This window comes from Maylandia zebra, linkage group LG17 (assembly GCF_041146795.1).
Source record: "Maylandia zebra isolate NMK-2024a linkage group LG17, Mzebra_GT3a, whole genome shotgun sequence".
Classification (NCBI taxonomy): domain Eukaryota; kingdom Metazoa; phylum Chordata; class Actinopteri; order Cichliformes; family Cichlidae; genus Maylandia; species Maylandia zebra.
The window spans coordinates 16586346-16611261 of NC_135183.1; the positions used below are offsets into that span (position 1 = coordinate 16586346).

General features: G+C 43.6%; 2 protein-coding genes across 3 annotated transcripts; one reads left to right on the forward strand and one right to left on the reverse strand.

Annotated features, from left to right (window-relative positions):
- Positions 1-235: 235 nt before the first annotated feature.
- On the reverse strand, positions 236-17681 carry parp12b (poly (ADP-ribose) polymerase family, member 12b). 2 transcript variants are annotated; one of them, XM_004564917.4, is made up of 10 exons: positions 17533-17669; positions 15159-15279; positions 14614-15065; positions 4525-4660; positions 2713-2977; positions 2197-2268; positions 1426-1552; positions 1183-1351; positions 956-1076; positions 236-631 (listed from the first exon to the last, which is right to left on the reverse strand). In XM_004564917.4, exons 3-10 carry the CDS (start codon positions 14946-14948, stop codon positions 516-518), a joined length of 1341 nt encoding a protein of 446 aa, XP_004564974.1. In that variant the 5' UTR covers positions 14949-15065; positions 15159-15279; positions 17533-17669; the 3' UTR covers positions 236-515. The 2 variants fall into 2 exon arrangements, with proteins under 2 accessions (XP_004564974.1, XP_004564975.1); XM_004564918.6 differs by lacking the exon at positions 15159-15279 and having other exon boundaries at positions 17533-17681.
- Positions 17682-17740: 59 nt separating this feature from the next.
- ovch1 (ovochymase 1) lies at positions 17741-24599 on the forward strand. The gene is made up of 13 exons (XM_012922907.3): positions 17741-17937; positions 18160-18255; positions 19234-19417; positions 20965-21040; positions 21460-21649; positions 21731-21870; positions 22002-22152; positions 22229-22270; positions 22409-22628; positions 22739-22896; positions 22983-23081; positions 23223-23356; positions 24415-24599. Exons 1-13 carry the CDS (start codon positions 17898-17900, stop codon positions 24574-24576), a joined length of 1692 nt encoding a protein of 563 aa, XP_012778361.2. The 5' UTR covers positions 17741-17897; the 3' UTR covers positions 24577-24599.
- The last annotated feature ends 317 nt before the right edge of the window (positions 24600-24916 follow it).

A 24916-nucleotide genomic window follows, 5' to 3' on the forward strand; every position in this document is an offset into this window, starting at 1 on the left:
TGCAGTAACGTTTCATATTTAGTTCAGTTAACGATCGCGGCCGTTTCTTTGGGTCTGTGAGGGGTCACCAGGATTCTGTGATCACATGACTCAATTTCAAACTGTTGGTTTAAGGAAATTATGGATGAGGACACCAAATAAAAAGAAAGGTAGACTCAGAGTCTCTGACACCAGATCGTCCTGCAGCTGAGAGAGCCACAGAGCTCAAACTAAAGACATTAATAAAAGGCTCCAATAAGAATCACTCCATTTTATTTACAGCACCAAATTAACAACAGTGACCTCAAGGTGCTTTATATTGCCTAAAGCCCATACAAAAATAGAAATACAGGTAGAATAAATTTCCCCCACACAGGCACATACACACAGAGAAGCAGAAAATAATAGAAGTGGTTAACATGCTCAGTGAATGCATCAGTAATCATTTACAGACGTCCAGGAAGTGATGAAATCTTGAGCAGCAGCACCTGCTACTGTGATAAGGCACCCAGCCTGGTCCAGTCAACATAATCGGGTCACATTTGACTTCCTAACACCGGCACCTGCCTCTCCACCTCCTCCCGGGAGACGAAGCGAGGGCGACGGCGGACTTTCCTCTTGGTGTTGTGCTTGTGGTTCCTCTGGTACATGTCTGCAGAGAGAGAGAGAACATGCTTAGACACCATCAGGAAGCGGTAACAGAGGAACACACTGGGACCTGAAGCCTAAAGGCTGGGATGTGTCTATGTGCTGAATCAGGGCATGCCATTGTGTCTGGGACATTCCCAAAATTTCATTCTGGGATTCTGGAAGTTTCTGTTGGAATCGTCACCTCTGACTTTCCTGCCCTGACTGTGGCACTCACTGTGGAACTGTGAGTCCCCACATGGAGGGATGCTGGACTTGTTCTGGGCCTAACCTGACCACTTCATTAACTCACAGTTACACCTGGGATGCAGGTGACAGGAAGTAGTACCTTTGAAGCTGATGATGTACTCTCTGTAGCCTTTCACCACTCTGACTTTAGCTCTTCTGTCAGACAGGAACTTCTTCTCCAGAGTGCAGGATGTCTCCGATGTGGAGCGCAGCTTCTCATCCTGAAGGACGTACGAGACAGACATCAGACCTGGAGCTAAATAAACATTTTCTGTATTCCTCTACAGCTCGCTCCCACACAGTGATCCTAAAGGTGCTCCAACTCACCAACTCTCCATATTCCACCCAGTTCCCATGGTCCCCCTTGTAGTACCACAGCCATTTGGTGGTCAGTGTGTAGTATAACGGCTTCTTCACGGAGGAAACTGTGGAGAGACGGCGAACAGGCTGCATCCCTCGAGTCATCGTGATGAAGTCGATGGTCTGAACACCAGCGCTGAAAAACATGGCAGCTGTGAGTGGCTGATGCATGAAAAACATCAACAACTTGCACTCATTGTGACCTCTGACCTCTCAGTCCTGGACGGGTCACAGAAGTCTCGCTCAATGTCCTCCATGTTCTGCAGCTCCGTCCAGGTGCTGCCATCTAGAACCTCCCACTTATACGGCAGGTGGAAGTGCACCTGCAGGCACGAGTCTGCAGAGAGACCGAAAGACTGAGGCGAGGCCAATGAGCACGAACACGCCCACAGAAAACTCAGCGCAACCAGCAGGAAATCATAAAAATCACACAATCATACAATCACAAAATAACAAAAATGATATTAATAATAAAATATTAATAATTAAAAATAAATAACACAATCAAACAGGACTGTACAGATGAAAAATAAAGGAAATCAAAACAATGAGCACAAAATAATACATTTTTCCCCCACTGGCAGATTTGACAGAAAACGTTATCTAGGAAGACAAATTTGAATAAATTATAATTTATAAACTTCAACTCTTTTGAACATGATGTCATGTATATACATTAAATATTTGCACTGAAGAAGATTAAATAAAAGAAAATTTGATATTTTAAACTGTATGTTTCCAGAGAAACCAATCAGATGCCAGCAAGGCACGAAAAATATTTTAGGTTTTAGTGAGAAAACAAATAAATCTTTATTTATAAAGAGTGAGTCAGCTTCATGTTGGAGTCTGTACTTCTACCCTGTGCTGCCACCTACTGGATGCACACGACTAAGTGCACAGCGGGAGGCTGAAAGAGACTTCCTGTGTGCCGTTTCCTCTCAGCCAATCAGATCCTCGCATGAAGAAAGTAGGAGAACTCACCCTGAAACTTGCATCTGTTCCTGAAGAAGTGCAGGCAGATCTCCAGAGAGTGAGACGGCTCAGGAACAATGTCTGAAACATAAAGAGCCGAAGTCACGGTACAGAGCGCCTCCTTGTGTTCACGTCAGTAACATGTAATCAGGTAATAACACACACATAGACACTGAACGCCATGTATGAAATCTGAATCTTGTGTCATGTTTATGGATAACCTCCTCATATTTGTGTAGCATTATCAGATTATCACACTGAAACACCAGCTTCGTAACATTATTTATATTTTTGGCAATTATGACTTCAGTGAGGAGACATTGTTGTGTCTGTGAGGCAGTAGTCGCTTGTATAAAAGGCTTTTTTTCTTCCATATTTATGGAATTATTTTCTCCTCTTTATGGAGCAGATTTCTAATACTGATCTGACTTTTCCTGATCTGCAGGTTTCCTCCTCTATCCTCACAGTGATTAGACGGTCAAGGTTCTCAGGATCAGCAGGTTCTGTTTCAGGCTTCAGTCTCACCCATGGAGGTGGTGGAGGTGGAGGCCGCTCTGAGCTGGTGGATGTTGCTGTAGATGGAAGGCAGGTTGTGGATGATGTCACAGCTCAGTCCTCTCTCCTCCAGCATGTGGCGCCCGTGCTCGTCAACGGCATGCAACCGTTTGCACTTTTTTCCAAAGATGCAGTCACCCTGCACGAAGTGCTGACACAGGTGCACTTTGGTGCAGTCGCCCTGGAAACTACAGCAGCCGTGAGGCCCCGAGCCTTTGTTATAGTGCACACACACCTGAGCGAGCGAGCGAGAGCGAGAGAGAGAGAAAACATACAGAGCCTTCATGATTGGGTTAGAGAGAGTGTGTGTGATTTTTTTAAGGATCCAGCTGTCAATCACATTTTTACTGAAAGTCCCTTAAAAGCAGTGTTTGTCACAAACGTCACAAATGTTGAAGTGATGAAGTAAATGCAGACTCGGCTAAATCGGATACATAAATGATTAGAGTAAGGGTTGTCAAACTTACAGCCCGTGAGATACATTCATATGCCAGTCACAGCTGGACTGGCCATCGGGCATTCCATTTGCCCGATGGGTGGATGGTGATTTCTCGCTTTTAATGGGCCGATGTTTGTTTTGGGTTGTTTGTTTGTTTTGTAAACAATGGAAGGTGGTGGATTGGCCAATTGGTCATGATCTACTCTGGGCTGGACCAATTACAATACATCCGTATTGCGGTGAAAAGGAACGCGATTTGTCCCGTACTTCAGCTAGAATGAAAAAAGAGACAACGCTGGAGTTATACTGTGTCTTTACGCTGTCAGCTGCCTCTTCTTCTCTCATTCTCTCCCCTTCCCTCTCATGTTGCTACTTCAACCATGAAACTGATCAATGATCAGCTGATTGGCTTTTCTGTCTCAAGTCTCATCTCTCTTTGGCCCACCTGTTTGGCCCACTTTGCACCAGAAAGAGGAAACCACCAGATGTTGCGCTAAACAACAGCAGCACGTTTAAGCTTGATCAGCTGTTGTTAGAATTTATTTAATATTAATTTCTAGTATCAGCTGATGTTTGTTGGAGCCACAGCTGTAACAGCTGCTGGTTTGGATATGTGGTGAAGATGAAACCAGGAGATGTCCTTACTGAATCATCAGAGTTGAACAGGTGGTGGAGAAACAGGTTTACCTTTTAGGTGACAGGAATGATTTGAAGGGAAGTTTTGAACTGTTTCTGAGAGGCAAATAACACCAGGATCTTGTTCTACATAGCTGACAGCTGGTAACTGTTCAGGGGCGGGTCTAGCAAAGTTTTGCCAGGGGGCCAGGTAGGGCATTAACAGGGAAAGGCGGGTCAGTACGCGGGAGTCGGGTCTTCAGCCCTGCTGAGAACACTGACAAAAGTTTCACTGGTCCAACCCACTTAAAAGGTCAAAGTTCGCTTTATGTGGCCCGCTGTGTAAAATGACCCCCCTGCATTAGTTTCTGGTTACCTGAGGATCCTCGGTCATGTCCAACTTTCGATTTTCATTTTTGATTTTTGATTTTTGTTTTTTTTTGTTTTACTTTCAGTTTCAGTTTCTTCTTCTGTGGATGTTACGTGACTAAAGAAGCTCTGTGTCCTCATGTGAGGCAAACAAATGGTGAGTCTGTTGCCATGGTGATCTCATACATGCTGCGTTTCATCACTTTCTTATTCACTTTTTTTTTTCTTCAGGAGCGTCCCACGAATCTGTGCACAGTTGCGTTTCTTGTGTAAAGGGCAGAGTCGTTTCATCTGCTAACACTGAGCACGTCTCCTGAGGAACAGCCTGTGACGTCAGGTGAGTGAGGTGTGGGCGTTACCTCGGGCAGCAGCGCCGGGTCGTTGAGCAGCAGCAGCAGGAAGAGCTCGTCCTCGTTTAGCTGCTGCAGCGAGCACTCTTTCAGCAGCCTGGAGTTATGATCAGACCGCAGGTCGTGGGATGATCGACATGGTTTCCTGTGAGGAGGTACATTTACCATCAGCTCCTCTCACCCCGCTGTCAATACCAGTCAATCAACCAATCAGTCCATCAGTCAATCAATCAGTCAGACAGATAGATAATGGATCAGTGGTGCATGCTGTAGCAGGTGAGTGTTTTCAGGACTGAAGCTGGTTTGTGATGATCGTCTGCAGAATCAGTTAGCATGGTGATGCAAACACGTAGGAAGTGAAACTTCCTAGTGGCAAGTGCTACCCTAAAAGAATCCCTTGCCACCCCAAGTGCCACCCCAGTTTTGCATATGACAGTGTTGTTTATTAAAATAAGATAGCATTAACAGTTTGAGCGTAGTTACAGTGAATATAAATGCTAAAACTGAATATATTGCATAGTGTTCTCCCCTCCACCATTAACAAATGGTTCAGCCCATAGCGGGACCGGCTTTTTTCTTGTTTTCAGTAGCAAGCGATGGTTATGCTTGTGCCAGAGCACATTTTGAACAACACCATGGGAATTTCGCTTTTTACACAGGTGGTTGGATGTTACACTGTGGAAATGGAAGGCACAGACCTATGCTCTGATTAGGAACCTACTCAGTCCGGTCAAGCCAGGGGATCGTTCTTATGCTGAGTTGGTGGGATTATTGAACAATCATTTTCACCCTAAGCCGAGTGAAACTGTGCAGCGGTGGAAGTTTAACACACGGAATAGAAGGCCGGAGGAAAGTGTGGGCGATTATGTAGCGGAGCTAAGGAAGCTCGCACAGGACTAACTTTGGAGACTCCCTGACGGTGATGCTGCGGGATCGTTTAATATGTGGAATAAGCGACGACAGAATACAGCACAGATTGTTAGCAGAGGATTTGCTAACATTTGAAAAGGCGCTGAAGTTTGCTCAAGCAATGGAGGCTGCTAACAGAGACATTGTGGATTTGAAGAGCATGACGGAACAGTCGCGATTCACTAAAGGATTAGGAGCGGTGAACAAGATGGAGGACGGCGGCTCGACGTCACAACAGGTTGTCAGGAAGTGCTACAGATGTGGAGGGCTAAATCATGTGGCCAAGGACTGCAGGTTTGTTTCAGAAAAATGCCACAACTGTGGAAAGGTGGAACACATAAAAAGGGTCTGCTGAATGAAAATGGAACAAAAAGGAGGGCGTGGCAGACAAGGTAAACAAGCCCATTTCTTGGAAGAGGAGAATGTGGAGAGTGAGGAAGAAGGAGCTGAAATGCACCACATAAAGGCAAGTGTGACTATGTATAATGTGCATGAGGAGATTAGCATCCCAAGGGAAGAACCCATCAGACAGAAGCTAAAAGTAAATGGACAGAATGTGACATTTGAAGTAGACACAGGCTGTGGTTACACTATCATGTCGAAGGAGTCATTAAAAAAAAACTTTTTGAAGGCAGTAATGCGCCCAAAGTAAGCAAGTGTGGAATCAAACTGAGAACATATGGAGGCCACAAGGTACCCGTGTGGGGAGCAGCCCAAGTGCAGGTGGAATTCAGAGACAGTAAGAAAACACTGGATGTGGTGGTGGTTGAAGGGGCTGGAACTAGTTTGATGGGTCGGGGATGGATTAAGGCCCTCCAATTAGACTGGCAACCTGTACATAAGATAGAAGGCAGAGATGATGCCTTACAGCGGATACTGGCCAGACATGAAACAGTGTTTAAGGATGAGTTGGGAACGCTGAAGGGGTTTGCAGCAAAGATACATGTAGCCAGTGATGCCAAACCGTGCTTCTATAAGCCCCGATCAGTTCCGTTTGCTATGAAAAAGAAAGTGGAGCAGGAACTGGAGAGACTGTTGGAGGAGAAGATCATCCAACCAGTGAAATTCTCAGAGTGGGCCGCACCCATTGTACCCACACTAAAGCCAGACTCCAGCGCCAGAATTTGTGGTGACTACAAACTGACTGTTAACAAGGTGTCGCCTGTAGAACAATACCCCATTCCACGAATGGAGGACATGATAGCGGGGCTGGCGGGAGGAGAAAAATACACCAAGTTAGATATGAGTCACGCATACAACAGGTTGTACTTGATGAGGAATCTAGAAAGTATGTCACAGTGAACACACACAGGGGTTTGTTTACATACACCAGGTTGCCATTTGGTGTGAGTTCAAGTCCTGCCATTTTTAAGCGCACCATGGAGAGTGTGTTGCAAGTAGGGCTGGGCCATATTATACCGTTCACGGTAATACCGGTATAATGTTAGGCAACGATAGGAAAATGAAATATCGCGATAGAATGGGAGTAAAACGCGCATGCGCAGTGCCTTTGTTTACATACGCACATGGCCGATTGTTGAGTGAAACAGATGAACCAGAATTGGTTTGTAAAAATGGTGCAACTTCCGTGATGTGGAACTGGTTTGGTGTTTGTCCGTCAGATACACAACAAAGCACATTTTTTTGCAGAACATGCAAGCGGCCGTTGTTATTGTCGTATTTGTCGGACTAAGATGCTCTTAAATCTGGGAGTAATCTGGGTCCTAAACTCCGTATACTTCAGGTCAAACAACACTGCAGCATCACTTAGAGTTAAAAACTGTCTAAATTCTTTCATCTTTAATAAAACGATCAGCATTGCTGCTTTACGAGGTGTAACTATAAAGTTTAACTTCCAGGCATCCATGAAAACAAAAGTTATTACATTTAACGGAGTTAGAAGTTAGCAGGAAGCTAGCGGAAGTTAGCTCGCTAGTTTCGCTAGTTACCTAAGCATGATATTGCATGTTCTGACTGAGAGATTTCTGAAAAAAATCAAACGTACAGCTCTGCTATCACTTCCAACATAAATGAAGACAGGAAACTAAATAGCAGTGACGTTTGTAGGGTTACTGAAGTTGGGCTAGCTGGTATATAATGATGTGCTACGTGATCGCTAGCGACACAGCTATGTTAGCATAACATAAACAGTGAAGCTGGAAGACGAACACTAACACTTTTCCACTTATAAAAGTTAACGTGAAGGTTCTTCATGGTTAGAGACAAATGCAATCGCATGGCAGGATGCTGTAAACGGACCAAACTTCAGTCAGGAGAACAACTGAGATAATCCATCCACAATACGAGGTTAGTCATTAATATACTGCAACAACATGGGAATAGAGCAGCTGCCAGAGAATTCAACATTAAGGAATCAATGGTACAGAAATGGAGGAAGGAAGAAGAATGAGTTTAATAAAGTTTGATTTATCTGACTGCTTTGTTTCGCTTAATGTGCCTTATAATCCCGTGCACCTTATGGTCCGAAAAATGCGTACTGCACACTGCAGTTTAATGTTGCAAAGCACCTCTTTTTAACTTCAGTGGATATTATACATGGTTATGCTCAGGACATGTCAGCCCATTTCTAGTGGAAATGCCTTTTGGTTAAACTTTCAGCAAGCAATTTGCATTTGTACTGTTACATTTTTATAAAGCTTTAATGTACATAAAAACCAGCTTCTTGTTTAAGTGAATATAAATGGAAGGTTGTCTTTTTGCGCTAGTAATGTTGTGGAGTTGTATTTTGTCTCGCATCAATTATATCGTCGGTTATATCGTTATCGCAAATTTTCAAATATATATCGTGATAAATATTTTTGGCCATATCGCCCTGCTCTAGTTGCAAGGTCTGACCAATGTCGCAGTGTATCTGGATGACATCATCCTGACGGGAAAGAATGACAAAGAACATCTTCAAACACTGGATGGAGTGCTGCAGCAGTTGGAGGAGGCGGGCCTGCGCTTAAAAAGGAGCAAATGTCAATTCATGGAGAAGGAAGTGACATTTTTAGGACATCGGGTAGATAAGACCGGTTTACATCCAGTGCCAGCAAAAGTGAAAGCAGTGCAGGAGGCGCCACCCCCAAAATCAGTGACAGAGCTCAAAGCTTATTTGGGGTTGTTGAACTTCTATAATAAGTTCTTGCCAAACTTGTCCACACTGTTGGCCCCACTGCACAAGCTTCTGAGAAAGGGGGAACCATGGTGTTGGGGACCAACACAGGAGAAGGTTTTCTGCAAATCAAAGGAACTGTTGCAGTCAAGCAGTGTATTGGTACACTATGATGAGCAAAAGGATTTAATTCTTTCTTGCGATGCGTCCCCCTATGGAGTGGGAGCAGTACTAGCTCACCGCATGCCAGATGGTCAGGAAAAACCCATTGGGTTTGCATCGCGTACCCTGAATACAGCAGAAAAAAAACTACTCACAGCTGGATGAAGAAGGATTGGCTGTAATATTTGGTGTACAGTATTTTCATACGTACCTGTACGGCAGGAAGTTCATGATTATCACGGATCATAAGCCATTGATAAGTTTGTTCCATGAGTTGAAGGCCATCCCTCAGATGGCATCACAGAGGATCATGCGATGGGCGGTGTTATTAAGAGCCTATGAGTATATCATTAAATACAGAGAAGGCAAAAATAACAGTAATGCTGATGGTCTGAGTCGTCTCCCTCTTCCAGAGAACCTCCCTAAAGAGGTGGCAGCTGAGGACCAAGTGTTGATGGTAGATCAGGACCAGGAGGGCGTGATGACATCTGAGCAGCTGCAAAGATGGACAACCAAAGATCCCATACTCTCCAGAGTGCGTGAGTATGCTTTGAGAGGATGGCCCACTACGCAGCATCCTAATTTTCAGCCCTACAGACAGAGACAACAGGAGCTGAGTGTGCAGGATGGGTGTGTGCTGTGGGGGGCGAGGGTGGTGATACCAGAACGATGTCGACGCCCCCTTTTGGAACAGCTACATCAGTCACACCCAGGAATGAGCCGCATGAAGGGCCTGGCCAGAAGCTACATGTGGTGGCCGCATATGGAGAATGACATTGAAGACAAGGTGAGGTCCTGCAGTACATGTCAAGAACATAGACACAGGCCGCAAGAGGCACCGCTACACCCCTGGGAGTGGCCAGAAAAGCCCTGGAGAAGGATACATATCGATTATGCTGGCCCGTTTTTGGGTAAAGTGTTCTTAGTAATAGTGGACGCCCACTCCAAATGGTTAGATGTGTATCCAGTTCCATCCGCTACAGCAGCTGCAACCATAGACTGCCTGAGAAACTGTTTCAGCACGCACGGCCTTCCTGAGATGGTGGTCTCAGATAATGCCCAGTGTTTTGTAAGGGCACAAACTAAAGAGTTCATGGCAAAGAACGGAATCACTCACGTCACCTCCGCTCCATATCACCCAGCATCCAATGGGTTAGCAGAAAGAGCAGTGCAAACGTTCAAAGAACTCATGAAAAAGAGTACTGGAGACACACTGGCAACCAAGTTAAACAGGGCTCTGTTTAGTTACAGAATCACACCACAGTCCACAACAGGGAAGTCTCTCGCTGAGTTGATGATGGGCCGGAAGTTGAGGTGTACTCTTGATCTCATACACCCTGACTTGAAACAGAAAGTGACAGCAAAACAAGATAGCCAAAGACTGTATCATGATAGACATGCCAAGGAGCGCATGTTTGTTATTGGAGACACAGTATATACCAGAAACTATGGCAGAGGACCCAAATGGATACCAGGACTTATACAGGAGATGACGGGGCCTGTTTCCTACTTGGTGATGCTGGGCAATGGGACAGTGGTGAGGCGTCACGTCGATCAGCTGTTTGCCCGCCTGGAGCCGTGCCTGGCAGCAGGAATGCCTGAAGGCCACCCAGGCGAGCCCCCAAAGGCAGCCCCAAACATCAGCGCTGAGACAGGAGACGAGGATGAGAGACACATGGAGGTGCAAGTTACACCAGTGGTGAAGCCACATATGGAGAGTAGTGATTCACTGGAATCACCTGCCACTGGGTTACGGCGATCGCAAAGAACCAAGAGACCGCCGGAGCACCTGAGAGACTTTGTGCCGTGATTACGGTGAACTGTTATAGGTTAACCTAAGACTGTTGGACTAAAGGTTTTAAAGAAATTTAAATAAAGGCTGGGGACGGGGTTGTTGCATTTTTATAAAGGTGAAGTTTTTGTTTATGGGTATTTTCTGTAGTGATTAAAACTACAGAGTAGTTCCAGTTTAAGGGGGGAGGAATGTTATGTTGTGGCAGGGATTTGTCCACCAGGGGGCAACAGTTGTTGGAGAGCTTTCACTCTGTGGGGCGCATGTCCCGGTTCTCTTAATAAAGAAGTAACTGTGAGCTAAACATGGTCTCCGTGGTTCCTTAGTCTTAGGATATCACAAAAGCAAACCAACAAACACGAAAACACCAGACATTATGATACAGACTTATAATTTGCACCGATGTTTTTTCGAAATTCTATACATGAAAAGTGAGCGCGAGAGCCCTCGGTGCGCCTGCTCGCTGCTGAAGTCAAAGTAAACTTTATTGTCATCTCCGCTACATACAGGCCAGTATATAGAGAGACGAGACGACGAGGTTCCAGTTACAGCAGTGCAAGTAAACAAAAAAAATAAAATAAATAAATATATATATATATATATATATATATATATATATATAAAGAGTAAGAAAATAAATATACACTTTAGGACCAGGGGTAAAGGGATCAATAACAATTTAATATTTACAGTTTGATGATTGATGATTTAAAGTCTCACACACAACCCGTCGAAAGGGGAGGAGAGCCTTGCTGCTTCCAAATAGAGCACATTTCATTCACAATGATGTAAATCCAAGCCCATTATGTATTCATGATTTGAATCCTGGGTTGTGTAAAATCTCTGGACAAGAAAAGTTCAAAGTCATCAGGTGCTCAGTTTAGAAAAAGAGAAAAGAAGAGGAAGAGAAACGAGCAAAAGATGCAGGTAAGCAGATGTGTCATTGGATATGGCAGGTCATCCTGAAACAATCAGAATCAGAATACTTTATTAATCCCTAAGGAAATTATGTGCGTTACAGTTGCTCCAAGAAGAAATGGTAAAAATAGTAACAGTAACAGACTAAACTCCAAACAATACATTATGTTACAGATTTTAATATTAACTAGTCATTGTTAATTGTTGATTCGTCCTGTTCTCATTGTATGACGAATTATGATGGCTGTTTGGTAGCTGTTTGCATACTATGCATACTCTCTCTCTCTTCATATATGTGTGTGTGTGTGTGTGTGTGTGTGTGTGTGTGTGTGTGTACACACAACAGTTTTATGTTAATGTACAATAAATGGTAAATGGCCTGTATTTATATAGCGCTTTTACTAGTCCCTAAGGACCCCAAAGCGCTTTACACATCCAGTCATCCACCCATTCACACACACATTCACACACTGGTGATGACAAGCTACATTGTAGCCACAGCCACCCTGGGGCGCACTGACAGAGGCGAGGCTGTGAAGTTATTCTCTGAGCTAAGTTGTACACAAGTACAGGATGTCATTTGAGAGTTGTTTTTTTCAATACTTAATATGTTTTGTCTGTGTGTGTGTGTGTGTGGGGGGGGGGGGAGTGTCCACCCAGGGCGCCAAACAGGCTTGGACCGCCCCACTGCACATGACTGATGTAAGCTGACATAGCAACAAGCTGCAGCCACGCTCAGTCTCTATTTCAGCCCTCATTGAAAGTTCGGACTTCAAAGTTTTTACATTTTAATTACAGGCCAGTAAATCCAGAATTATGATAATATATATAAGCCACGCTTTTTTCTAAATACTGTCGTCACGTTTTTGTGTGTGTTTTAAGCGTTTTCTAAGGACAGCACGAAAACCGTAAAGAAAGAAATAAAGCCACATGTTTCCTATCGGTGGAAAAACGTACCATGTCGACCAATTTAAAAAAAAAAAAAAAAAAAAAAAAAAAGTCAGCACGTGGGATTTGGTTGTGTTAAATTATAATATTATTTTATGCCATGTTATACCCCTAATTAAAGGCTGTGAATTATTATGTAGTCTTAGTTTGCATTATTCTCCTGAATTAGAAGAAGCTGATAACTATTGCATTCGTTAAATTGATTTGCATTACATTAGACTGCTGATTTATTGTGGATGAATGATATTGTTTTATGATGTTATAAGAAATACTGTTCGCAGAAAGTCATCGCCTTATTTGTCTGATTAGAAGAGAACGGAACATGCTGGAGTTTTCTGCCCCATCTCAGCAGGAGCAGATAAACAGGGAGCCAAGGTCGTAGCTTAGGCGCCGTGTGAGAGAAAGCATGTGAATGTTTAGGCTTTTATGATAAGGTGGGGACACCAGAGGCTATAAGAGTTTGATCAATGCTCCACCATTTTGAGATCTGAGGCTGTCTGCATACAGTGTCCATCTCCCACGCGTGTGACTATTAAAATCATCGTTTGACTTAACCCGGCCGGACCAGTGTTGTTATTGTGGTTTTTCCTCTTGTCTCCATCCCCAATTTTGAACTCGTAACAGCTGTTTAGGAAGAGGGGAGAGTTTTGGGAGTGACGTAACGGCAGCGAGACAGAGCGAGAGAGAGCGAGCGAGAGAGTTTTAAGATGTGGGAGATTTGTGACATTTAGTGTGGAGTGTATACTTAGTGTGTTGTGTAGTCGTTGTTTTGTTTTATGTGTCAGTGAGGGCACTAATGAATGTCACAAAGGCACATTTGGAACGTAAACACTGAGTAGAAAACCAGCGGAGTGATACACCTCCTGTTGTCAGGCCTGCAGGTTTATCCCTGTGCTGTTCTCCTCTGTCTTTTGGTGGACAAACTTTTTTTTTTTTTTTTTTTTTTTTTTTTTTTTTACTGGCACACATCTTATTGCAATACCTGATTGTTCTCTCATTTTAGTTTTAGTAATATTTTAAAATGGTTGTACAAAAATGAAAAAACAAAACGGCAGGTGTATTGGCTGCATTTTTATAATATAGTTTAATATAATTTTTATAGATAAATTGTTGTTTATGTTTACAAAATGTACATTTTATATTTGCATTTCAAGTTATAAAAATGTACTCAACATGTCTGTGTTTTTTTTACAGTAAAGAAATACTACTAGGATTTTAAGTTCTTTGTGTGATTTCAGATCAGTAATACTAATGCAGTATGTCAGTGGAAAAAAAAACAAACAACTAAATTCAGATGAGCTGAAAAAAAGAATGATACCAAACAAGGCAAGGGGAAAAAAATAAAATGAAACAATCTGAGGGTGAAATACAAATGTAAACTCAAAAGGAGTCAAAAATGGCCGTTTGTATTTCAGACCTCAGTGGGTGAATCCAACAAATCATGAAAAATTAGGTTTAAATTTTCATGACAGTGCAGATTTCTGACATTGTGTGTAATTTAAGCATCTAACAATGTGATTGTTTTCTAACAAAAAACAGTGTGAAACTTAAGTTAGACTTGTGTTTGTAAATGAACCGCCCCATGTTGTGTAGCTTTCTGGATTTTATACTTATTGGGCTACATATTTATTTATTATACAGGCTATACAGCACATAACATCAAAACTCACATGTTTTATGTAACTAAAGTGTGTAATTATGTGGGCTACAGACAATAATTAAGTTATAGACTATATTTATATGAAAAACGTGTATACTTACTGCATTTGATTTTAACCATACGTAACCACCTGCATATGTGTTTGAGAAAAAACAAACAAAAAAAAAAAAAAGGCTTTGATTTTGCCACCCCATTTGATTTCTTTGCCACCCTAAGAAAATTTCTCTAGATCCGCCCCTGTTCCTGTGGTCTCATTTCTCAAGAAAACAAAACTCATCTGACAATCAGCTGGTTGCTGACGTCACAGTGACGTCTGGCAGCAGGTGTCAGCTTGTTTCCTGTCAGCTTTAGAGACAACACCCACCACCGACAATAACAACAACAACAACAACAACAACAACAACAATAAGAATAATGATGAAGATGGTAATAAGGATGATGTGTGGATGATAAAGATGATGAAGATAAGGATGTCTCTGTTGCGGCGGAAACTTTTGTTTCTGTTTCATTTCCTTAACTTTCGTTCAGCCTCTGTGTGTGTGAGAAAGAGAGAGAGAGACACATACGCACGCATGCACACACACACACACACACCTGCCCTTGCCGAACTTGCAGGTTCCGTAGATGTAGAATCTGCAAAGGTGCAGTTGGTCACAGTCTGCGCACGGCTCCCCGAGCCGGTGGCTCACGCACACGCGCAGTGACGTCTGCGCCAGCACCGTGCAGTCCTCGGGGCGTAGCCAGCCATCCGTCTCCGGCCCACGGACCAGCAGGAAGCGGGGATGCCCATAGACCAGCTTGCAGAGGAGCTCCTCGGAGACACGACAGAGTCGCCGCAGCTCCTCGTATAGCTGCGGGAGCCGCAGAGCTCCTCCGGCGGCGCACAGCAGCCTAGTGGCCTCAAAGATCACTCGGTCGCACCCAGACATGCTCTCTGCTCGGCGTCCAGACTCCGACTGAGGACGGGGGAGGCGGACCGACAAGCATGTGACAGCCGGGCTTCCGCTCTCAGTGACGTTTAATCGCGGAGCCTCATCAGTTTGTCACTGCCACAATAATAAATACAGGCGAGCACCATATAACACAACCGGAAATAAAGTAAAATACATGTCAGTCACATTAATAAACAAACTGCAAACCCAAGTGTCTGCCTCTCTCTCCGGAGCAGGTGAGTCCTGGTTCGAGCACAGCTCTGGTCCTTCATCACTGGATCATCACTTACATTTATGAGCGCCAGTAAACGCGTCACTCAGTGTTTCACTGAAAGAGTTCATAAAGCTTACATGCAGGATTTATTTCACCATGTCATCATCCAGTTGTCTGTGCAGCAGTGTACGGCGTGTCTGTGCAGACGTGTTTACACTGCTCGCTCCGTCAAAGGACCACCACGAGAGACGTCGTTACTTCAGTCTGAGCTCGTGGTTGTCGTGAACGTTTAGCTTTGTCTAATTTGTGTGCAAGCGCCATGAACCATAAATTGAAACTCTTCATAAAATGACTGTCACGGTCCATTTTACTGTGTTACCGGTGACAACACCTGGGCCCTATTTCAGGAAGCCGGTTTAGAAAACTCAGAGTTAAAAATGATACGCAGGGTTGAGTAACCCCGAACTGTCCAACTCGGAATATTCGGTTTCAGAAAGGCTGATAACAATTAGTTCAATCAACGCGGAGTTGCTTTAACCCCAAATTAAGCGCGCGCACGAGGATACATAAAGCCCTGATTAGTGGAGCGCAGATTAAGCGAGTCACCATGGAGACGGAGGGAAAGAAGGCGCGGTCAATGTATTTTACAGCGCTTGAGGCCGAAATTCTGATGGCAGTATATGCAGATAACATGCAAATTTTGCGGGAAAAAAGTAACACAGCCTCAGCTGCAAAAGAAAGAGAGCATGCATGGCAAAACATAGCCGACAGAGTCAATGCGTGAGTGTTAATTTAAACATTGATCTAGGGATTTCTCACCCATTTAACACGTTATTTTATTATATTTTATTTTTTATTTCATACATTTTATTTTGTGATGTGATGTGAACGCAGGTGCAACCCAACAGGCCCCAAACGTTCCTGGCAGCAAGTAAAAATGAAATATAAAAATATAGTCCAAACAGGTAAGGTGTAATTGTATTATGAGCCATAGTGCTTGGTCTGTTTGTCCGATGTAAATCAATTGCAGTTAGAGGCTACATTAATTTTCTTTCTGTAAGCACTTATTGAAATTATCTGAGCACATTACAAGTACATATTTGCTTAGTCTGTATGCTCATATGCGACCCGTTATAGCCACTAGAAAAAAAGTGGAGGCCCGAAAAACAGGTGGGGGTCCTCCACCACCACCACCACTCACAGAGGCTGAGCAGTTGGCTTCCACATTTGTGATAATGTTGGCAGCATCACATATGATCTTCACAGTGCAGAGAACACAAATTAGCATCCATTACTATAATGAAATTTGTTAGTTTGAAATGCTACAGGGAACTATGTACCTGCACATTAATGCTGTGGAAAGACTTCCTGTTCACATAGTCTCCTTCATTTACTGAAGGAGCAATGATTGGAATGTGAGTGCCATCTCTACAGCCAATCACGCCTGGGAACCGTGGGAATAAATGTAACATTTAAGTAGCAGTTCAAGTATCACCACATCATGAATTAAGTTTCGTTCATCCTGCTACCTGCAATTTTGTGGAATCCCTCGTTGATAAATCTTGTGGGTCTATGACCGGGGAACACCACAAACGAGTACAGGAGACGTTTCAGTGCAACTGTAACATTCCTGACTGCCCGACAGACGGTAGCCTTGGAAACGTGCTCAGCGTCACCAATATTATACAGAAAGCTCCCGTTTGCAAAAAACCGAAGTGCAATACAAATAATATGTAGAGAACTGGGACAATGTCCGCGATGTGTCACATGAGCAATATTAGTCCTGAGGATGTTATTCAAATAAATTATAGATTGTGCTGAAAAACGGTAACGTTCACACAGGAAATCATCAGGAAATGATAAAATGTCCAAACGCGCTCTAATCACTCTCTCCCGGCGGAGAGCTCTGCGGAGAATTTGGGCTTCAACATCTACTGGCTCTTCAAGGAAGGAGCAAGCCATGTCTGACACTTCCTACTGTCAGGTTTCCGACAAAGAGGCGGAGAAGGTCAGGGTTAGTTGAAGTAAACCTGCTAGGGGGCAGGTTAGCTTCACGGAGTGTGTTGTCATAATAACTCACTCAGAATTAATCTAAACTCGCTTTGTGAAACCGAAAACCCAGAGTTTTCGTTAACTCAGGGTATACTTACTCAGAGTTTGCACTAAACCGGCTTCCTGAAACAGGGCCCTGATGCTCCACTCAGACCTCGGACTTGATGTCATGCTATCGTTTCTGAATGGTGGGATATTCAGAGGCTTTTGTGTCAGTCAGCAGCGTCACGCACAAAAACCTGCTGTTTCAAACGGCCCCACGCCGTGATGTGGCTGCTGCAGCAACACACAAAAACAGCTGCGCACTCTACTCACCTCCAGCACCATCAGCGGGACTGCGCTCTCTTTGATTTTATGCCTGTTCCATCCAGTGACGCGTGCACACGCAAAGCCAGCTCCAGCTACAATTTCTGGTAGAAGCTCCTCCCACTGACGCTGACATCAGCAGTACCAGTCTTCTAATGCAAGTGGATCCGAACTGAAATCCTCAGTGGAAAAGGGACAACACAGACACTGGAGGACTCACCTGTCTCCCACCTGTTGTCACACTGAATGCTGCAGATTGACAGTGGAGGGAGGGGTCTCGTACAGGTGTGTGCAATCACACAGGTCAGGCTGATGAAGGTGAAGCTCAGCAGCGTGAAGCCTGTAAGTCTTCTGAGGGTGAACGTGAGACAGACATGCTGCTGCTGGTCGTCTGTGTTCTGTCGGTCTACACAGGTGAGACAAGTCTCCCCCCCACCACACACACACACACACTGCTGGTTTGTGTTTGTGCAGCCTGATCAGTCACCTGCTAGTAGGACTATTTTTGGATGCAGAGTTTACAACTATTACACCTGAGGGTGTCCTCGAGTGTCCTGAAGACACAGCGACTCCAAAACCGTTTTAAATGGTTTTTATGTTTGCTGTGCGTTACAGCTGTTAATATTTTGTTTGCAGCTGGAGGTTCGACACAGATCCAGAATCAGCGGAACCCCACTGTAAATGGAACTGCGCAGGAAAGCTCGCTGTTCTCCGCACGCTTCGGCTTCACAGGTGATCCACGCGTTAACGAGTCCGAGGTTTTTACGTTACACGTGGGAACCCGGTGATTATGGAGTGCCAGGACTGCCATAATGAATTAATTAAATACACCATTAAATAATTAATTAAATGTGTGAATAATTAAACTGTGAAATACATGAATATTTAATTAAATGTGTCAATAATTAATGTGTCAATTAATAAATTAAACGTGTCAATTAATGTGTCAATAATTAATTAATTAAATATGTCAATAATTAATTAAATGTGTCAATAATTAATTAAATGTGTCAATGATTAATCAATTACATGTGTCATAACTATTTATTTAATTAATTAATTCCAATTTTAATTAATTATTGCCACATTTAATTATTTAATGGTGTATTTAATTAATTCATTATGGCAGTCCTGGCGCTCCATGGGTGATATGAAAGATGCTCAGTAAAATGAGAAATAAAATGACCTCATGAAAAGAAAAGAAAATATATATATATATATATATATATATATATATATATATATATATATATATATATATATATATATATATTAAAAAACAAGTTTCTTTTACAAATATTTTTATTTTGTTATCGTTATAGGCTTGTAATAGTATTAAAATGGAAATATTTTAGTTTTTGAAGAGGAAGAATCATACGCATATGATTTAAACATTTTTTAAATGCTTTTTTAAAGATAATTTAGAAATGTTACTTTAAAGTATGTAAGTTTGTATTAAAACAGTAAAATCCTGTGAAACCCTGCCAGATCTTCACTGACAAATAAAAATGTTTCATGTTTTTAAATTGGTGCTGAAAATATTTTAACTCTTTATATGTTGTACCATGCTGCCTGTGCTTTTATTTTGAAGTTTCTCCTTAAACCCGTTGGCTTATTTATGTATTTATGGTCATTTTTCTGTAACATTGGCGGTTGAACAGTTTTTATCTGAAATAATTAGCTGAGCTCTCTTCTGACCTCTGCCCTCAGACCTCGCCGGGGTGCGCTCCTTCATGCTGGAGCAGGAGCTGGAAACCCGAATCATCGGGGGTCAGGAGGCCTGGGCTCACTCGTGGCCCTGGCAGGTTTCCCTGCAGCTCGCCTCCATGCCAGCCTGCGGGGGTGCTATCGTCAGCCCGCTGTGGGTCATCTCTGCTGCCCACTGCTTCGTAAGGTCAGAGGTCACGTTTGTTTTGTCGCAGCCTCTGCAGTTGGCTTTTTTTTTTCTTTTTTCTTTTTTTTTTTGTAAATAGTTTAGAATAGTTTGAGATGTTCAGAGAGGGTTCCAGTGTTAGACCTGGTCAGATGGTAGCAGTAGTACATGTAATACATTTAGAGCGTTTTTGGCTCAGAACAACCTTCTCTGACACCAGGACAGATCCAGGATCAGGTTTATCACCTCTGTGTTTGACGTGGTAATCTGCAGCACAGGGGTGCTACAGGGCACGGTTCTCTCACCCTTCCTGTTTAGCCTGTATACTTCGGACTTCTGTTATAATTTGGACCATTGCCACCAACAGAATTTCTCAGATGATACAGCCATCAACGGATGCATATCATACAGGAATGATCAGGAATAGATGAGGGTCATCACTGACTTTGTTGGCTGGTATGAGACCAACGCACTCCAAATCAACGCCAGCAAGACAAAGGAGATGGTCATAGACTTCAGGAGGAAGTAAACCCCTACAAACACTGGTTAACATCCAAGGAGAAGACACTGAGATTGTGGACTTTTACAAGTACCTGGTTGTTCACCTCAGCAATAAACTGGCCTGGACTAAAAATACAAATGTCCTGTATAAGCAGGGCCAGAGTCAACGCCACCTGCTGAGGAGACTGAGGTCCTTCGGAGTCTGCAGGACTCTGTTAAGGACATTCTATGACACTGTGGTAGCATCTGCCTTTTTCTATGCAGTGGCCTGCTGGGGAGCGGATGCATGGACAGGAGCAGGACTGACAAACTGGTGTGGAGGTCTTATTCTGTGCTGGGATGTCCTCTGGAGCCAGTGGGCAAGAGGAGGATCTTAGTAAAGCTGACATTCATCATGAACAACCAACATCTCCCTCTACATGAGTCTGTGAGTGTGCTGAGCAGCTCCTTTAGTCAGAGACTGAAACACCCTCGCTGCAGGAAGGAGCGCTTTCGCAGATCATTCATCCCAACAGCAGTTTGACTCTATAACTCCTCAATCACAATGTCATGAGTCACTGGACATTGTGGACATCTACGGTCACAACTCATGCATAATGTACCTTTATATGTATGGACATGTGCAGGTGTATGTGTATGTATACATATGTATATTTAGTGTGTACTTGTCTATACTCATAGATATCTATTACTTAGTAATAGATATGGTAGAATAGTGAAATTTATGTCTTGCATATTTCCACAACCCTCTATCCATAATCACATACTGTGTGTGCCGTTATAGTGTATTATTTTACTTATTTTGTATTTAATGTGTTTTATTTGTATTTTTTGTGTTTTTCTTCTGATATCTGTACCTGAGCTGAGGAAATGCACAAATTTCCCTGCTGTGGGATCAATACAGTCTTATCTTATATCTTATCTTACTGAGTACACATCAAACTAAGTCAGCAACTTTATTTATATGGTATAATAGTAACAGTCACCCCGAGGTGTTTTATGTTGGAATGTAAAGACTGTACAATAATACATCAGTACTAAGTATTATGTCATGACTTGTGTTACAGGCATAATAAAGTATCCTTGTGGATGGTTCTTGCTGGAAAACATGACCTGGATAAAGCTGAGGAGCCTCAGGAGCAGGTCAGGCACTGAACTGTAAACTCTGTTTGTCATCAAAAACGTCAGCTGAAGGCTGATCAGTCGAGCAGCATTGCAGACAGCAGTGACTCTGTGTCCAGGGTTTAGAACAAAACTTAAAATGTGGGTCATACCATCATGTGCTAACACACTGCACAAGGATTTTTGTCACTTTGCAAAAACAGCAGTAATAACCTAAGACATTGACTGCATAGCTTATGATGTTTTAAGGAGGAATAATAATATGATTGCTTTTCATTGTCATTTATTGTTGGGTTGCTGAGGAGCCTCGGTCTGTGGATATCTGGGTGGGATCGGAGTTAGGCTCCAGGCTGTGTTCTCTTGGTTCTTTGTCTGTGCTACCTCCAAGGAACCAATCGTCCTGATGTGAAATGAGAAAATGTTCCCATCTCTCTGCTTAGCTGGTGGGAGTCTCCATGATCTTCATTCATCACAGCTACAACACTGAGTCTAAAGAGAGCGACATTGCTCTGGTGAAGCTGGAGAAACCACTGGAGTTCAACCACTTCGTCAGACCCATCGACATCTGGATGACGCCGCTGCCTCTGCTCATGAAATGCACCATCACTGGCTGGGGCTCCACCCGAGAGAGTGAGTAAATGTTTGCTGTACACAGGAAGCTGGGGTTCTTCAGGTGTGATCTGAGCCTTTGTGTTCTTTCTCCATCACCAGATGGCCCTCGAGTCAACAGACTGCAGGAAGTGAATGTGACCATCCTGCCCTCGGATACCTGCAACCAGTACTACCTAGGCAGGATCAGGCCCTCCATGTTTTGTGCTGGGAAGGATGAAGGGGGACTGGATGCCTGTCAGGTACAAGCTGAACATCTGTGCAGCCTGAAAACAAGGAATGTTCATCATGTGGACCAGGAAACCTCAGTCAGCATGTATCTGGAGAGTATTGAGAAACTCGTGTGGTGTCTGTGTTCCTGTATGTGTGTCAGGGGGACTCTGGAGGTCCTCTGTCCTGCTTCACAGGCACCAGGTATGAGCTGGCAGGTTTGGTGAGTTGGGGGGTGGGTTGTGGTCGTGCCAAAAGACCTGGAGTGTACACCAGAGTGCAGCAGCATGTTCAGTGGATGTCTGACACCATGGGTGAGTTTCAGAGTCCACGACCTTTCTACACCTGCAGCAGGTGGAGTCTGTTCTGAAGGACTTCTTCCATTTCCAGGTGATCAGGCTCAAGTGTCTGAAGATGACCTCATAGAGGAAGGTAAGCTTTTTCTTTTTTCTTTTTTTCTTTTTTTTAATCACACCATCTTTAAACTGCAACAGAAGATCCACCAGTCAGTGTATCAACATGTAGTTCAGGTGTTTCTATTTTGTCCCTTCCTGCATGTGGGGGTAACAGAGGAGTGCGGTAAGCAGCAGAGCTCCGGCTGTGATCAGACTCCCGGCCTCGCCGAAATCTCGCTGTCCGTGGACGGCGTGTTGTCCGTGGTGAATGTGACTGAGTCCTGCCCCTTCCTCTGGCCCTGGCAGGTCAGCCTACAGTTTAATGGTCGCCACTACTGCAGCGGCGCTCTGATCCACCCCCACTGGGTTATCACCGCCAAACACTGCGGCGTCAGGTAGTCCTGCTACCATTAATACTGGCTCCAGTACTGCAGTGTAATCTGTCACGTGTCAGCTCTGCTAATGTTCCTACTGACGACGACGACGACTACTACTACTACTGCAGGGCTAAAGAGGATGTGGCAGTTTTGGGGCTTCATGACATCAAGTTCCTGCCAGTTCAAACCATCCTGGTGGACAAAGTCTTTAACCCGCCGCAGAAAACGGGCTTCCCCCCAAAGTCTAACCTGGCACTGCTTCACCTGAGCAGTGCTGCCAGACTTGGTGAGCCTGAACCTTCAGGAGATTTGACTCTGAGAAGTCTTCACTGTGTCTGAGAAATCTTCACTGTGCCCTGACTCTGTCTACAGGTTCTGAAGTGTCTCCAGTTTGTGTCCCTGATGAGGATGATGACCTGGATGACACCTGGTCTTGTATCACAGCTGGCTGGGGAGCAACTAAAGCGAAAGGTAACATCCTCATTCCTCCTGCATAGTGTACAGAACAGGAACAACCAGTAGTTTGGTGTGTGATCAGACTGAGTCATGTGACAGGACTTCAGACCTGTGTATCCTGATCGTACTTTACACTGACCCTTCTTAATTTGGTAGAGGGTGTTGATCCAGACCGGCTGCATCACGCTGGGCTCACACTCGTCAACGCAACCTCCTGCAGGCAGAAATGGGGAGGCTTCGTCACTGACTCTCACATCTGTTCACATCCTGCAGGCTCCACATCCTGTATGGTAACTAAACCCGACATCGGTTTGGTGTTCCTTTCAAAGCACAGCTGTCCGGCACAACTTCATCTACTGCACACAGCAGTGGATACCATTAATGTTCAGTGTTGGTGGGAGCTGTTTTGACCACCTGTAAAGCTATTAATACAGGATGGATATCCATCCATGTAATTTATCAGTGAAACATCCTCTTCCCTTAAAGATGCATCACTGAACACAAGCTTTGTGAAGAAAGAGAAATGACATCACTGAGGTGCTTTAGGTGATTTCAGGTTGTGGATTTTCCATTTTAAACATTTATCAGGGAGGATAAACAAATTTTTATTTTTTAAATCCTAAAGCTATTTTGATGATCTGGACACTCCTCATTGTTAGGGACTGTGATCGACTCTAAACTCCACGATCTCATGTCCAGTCTGTGGTGCCTCTCTGTAATCATAAGCTGTTCTTTAACTCTTTACAAAAGTTGCTTGGGTTTTACCTTAATCAGTGTTTCTTCCAGAAGGAAATGTTCCAAGTCTGAGGTTCATGAGCCTGTAGCTCCAGCTGGGTCCATAAGTACTTGAACAATAGCATAAATATAAGAACAATTTCTCAAATTTATAAAAATCCCCGTTGACTACTTGCTGTGTTTCCTCCTCGTGATGCTGTGCAGGTCTTTACTTCAGCACTTTCAGATGCTTTCTGGCTCTCTGCCTTCAGTTTGGTATTTAATGCCCAACTGAGGGTCTAGTTTGCTGCTTCATTATCAATAAATGTTCATCATTCATATTTTGTGTCTTGGCTGTGAAGGTTAGGCCTGCTGAGTATAAAAATGTCTGTACTTCATAAACAGTTACTGTAATATTTTGTTAAACCTCTTGATTTAGAGCTAAAAGTCTTCACTTCAATGTTGATTAACAAAAACATTGTCCAAATATTTATGGATCCAACATGGCTGACGTGGAAGACCTTCAGCCCTCATCGTGTGTGTGTGTGTGTGTGTGTGTGTGTGTGTGTGTGTGTGTGTGTGTGTGTGTGTGTGATGATAACCATCAGGAGAAACTCACTCTTTGTCTCTGCAGGGAGACGCTGGAGCACCACTCTTCTGTCAGAAATATGGCACCTACTTCCTGTTTGGTGTTGTCACATGGGGCAGCTGGCACTGCGACTCAGAGAAGCCAGCCATCTTCACCAGAGTGTCAGATTATCAGTCGTGGATCAGAAAGATGATTTTCAAATTCTGACTGAAAATAAACTCTTTAATCAAGCTGACTTTTACTCTTCATCACACATTCAGTCCAGATGTTCCAGTTTTACATCTGGTTGGTTGGTCAGCCATGGTTCCAAGTTTTAAATTAGATTTTTGTTTTTATTATAAATCTCTTCAATCTGTCAGTTTCGGTCTGTGGAAGCAGATCATTGATCCTTGCTATAAAAAGGATCAGAAACGTTTTCCTTGACACGTCTTTGTTTTTCTTAAATACAGTCGCGTCTTTGAGTCTGAATCTGGATTTGATTTTTTTTAAATGCTGATGCGTTGGACTCTGAAGCAGCTTCATAAACCGGGTTACAGATGCTGCATCA

Bases quoted from the DNA above. Each gene is read 5' to 3' on its own strand.
- parp12b (XM_004564918.6), bottom strand. From the start codon at position 14,948: ATGTCTGGGTGCGACCGAGTGATCTTTGAGGCCACTAGGCTGCTGTGC. The intron at 1,553-2,196 runs GTGAGTTCTCCT...GTCTCTCTGCAG, and splicing joins GAACAGATGCAAGTTTCAGG to ACTCGTGCCTGCAGGTGCAC. The intron at 1,077-1,182 runs GTGAGTTGGAGC...TACGTCCTTCAG, and splicing joins GGGTGGAATATGGAGAGTTG to GATGAGAAGCTGCGCTCCAC.
- ovch1 (XM_012922907.3), top strand. From the start codon at position 17,898: ATGCTGCTGCTGGTCGTCTGTGTTCTGTCGGTCTACACAG. The intron at 22,271-22,408 runs GTAAGCTTTTTC...TGGGGGTAACAG, and splicing joins AGATGACCTCATAGAGGAAG to AGGAGTGCGGTAAGCAGCAG. The intron at 23,357-24,414 runs GTAACTAAACCC...TTGTCTCTGCAG, and splicing joins CAGGCTCCACATCCTGTATG to GGAGACGCTGGAGCACCACT.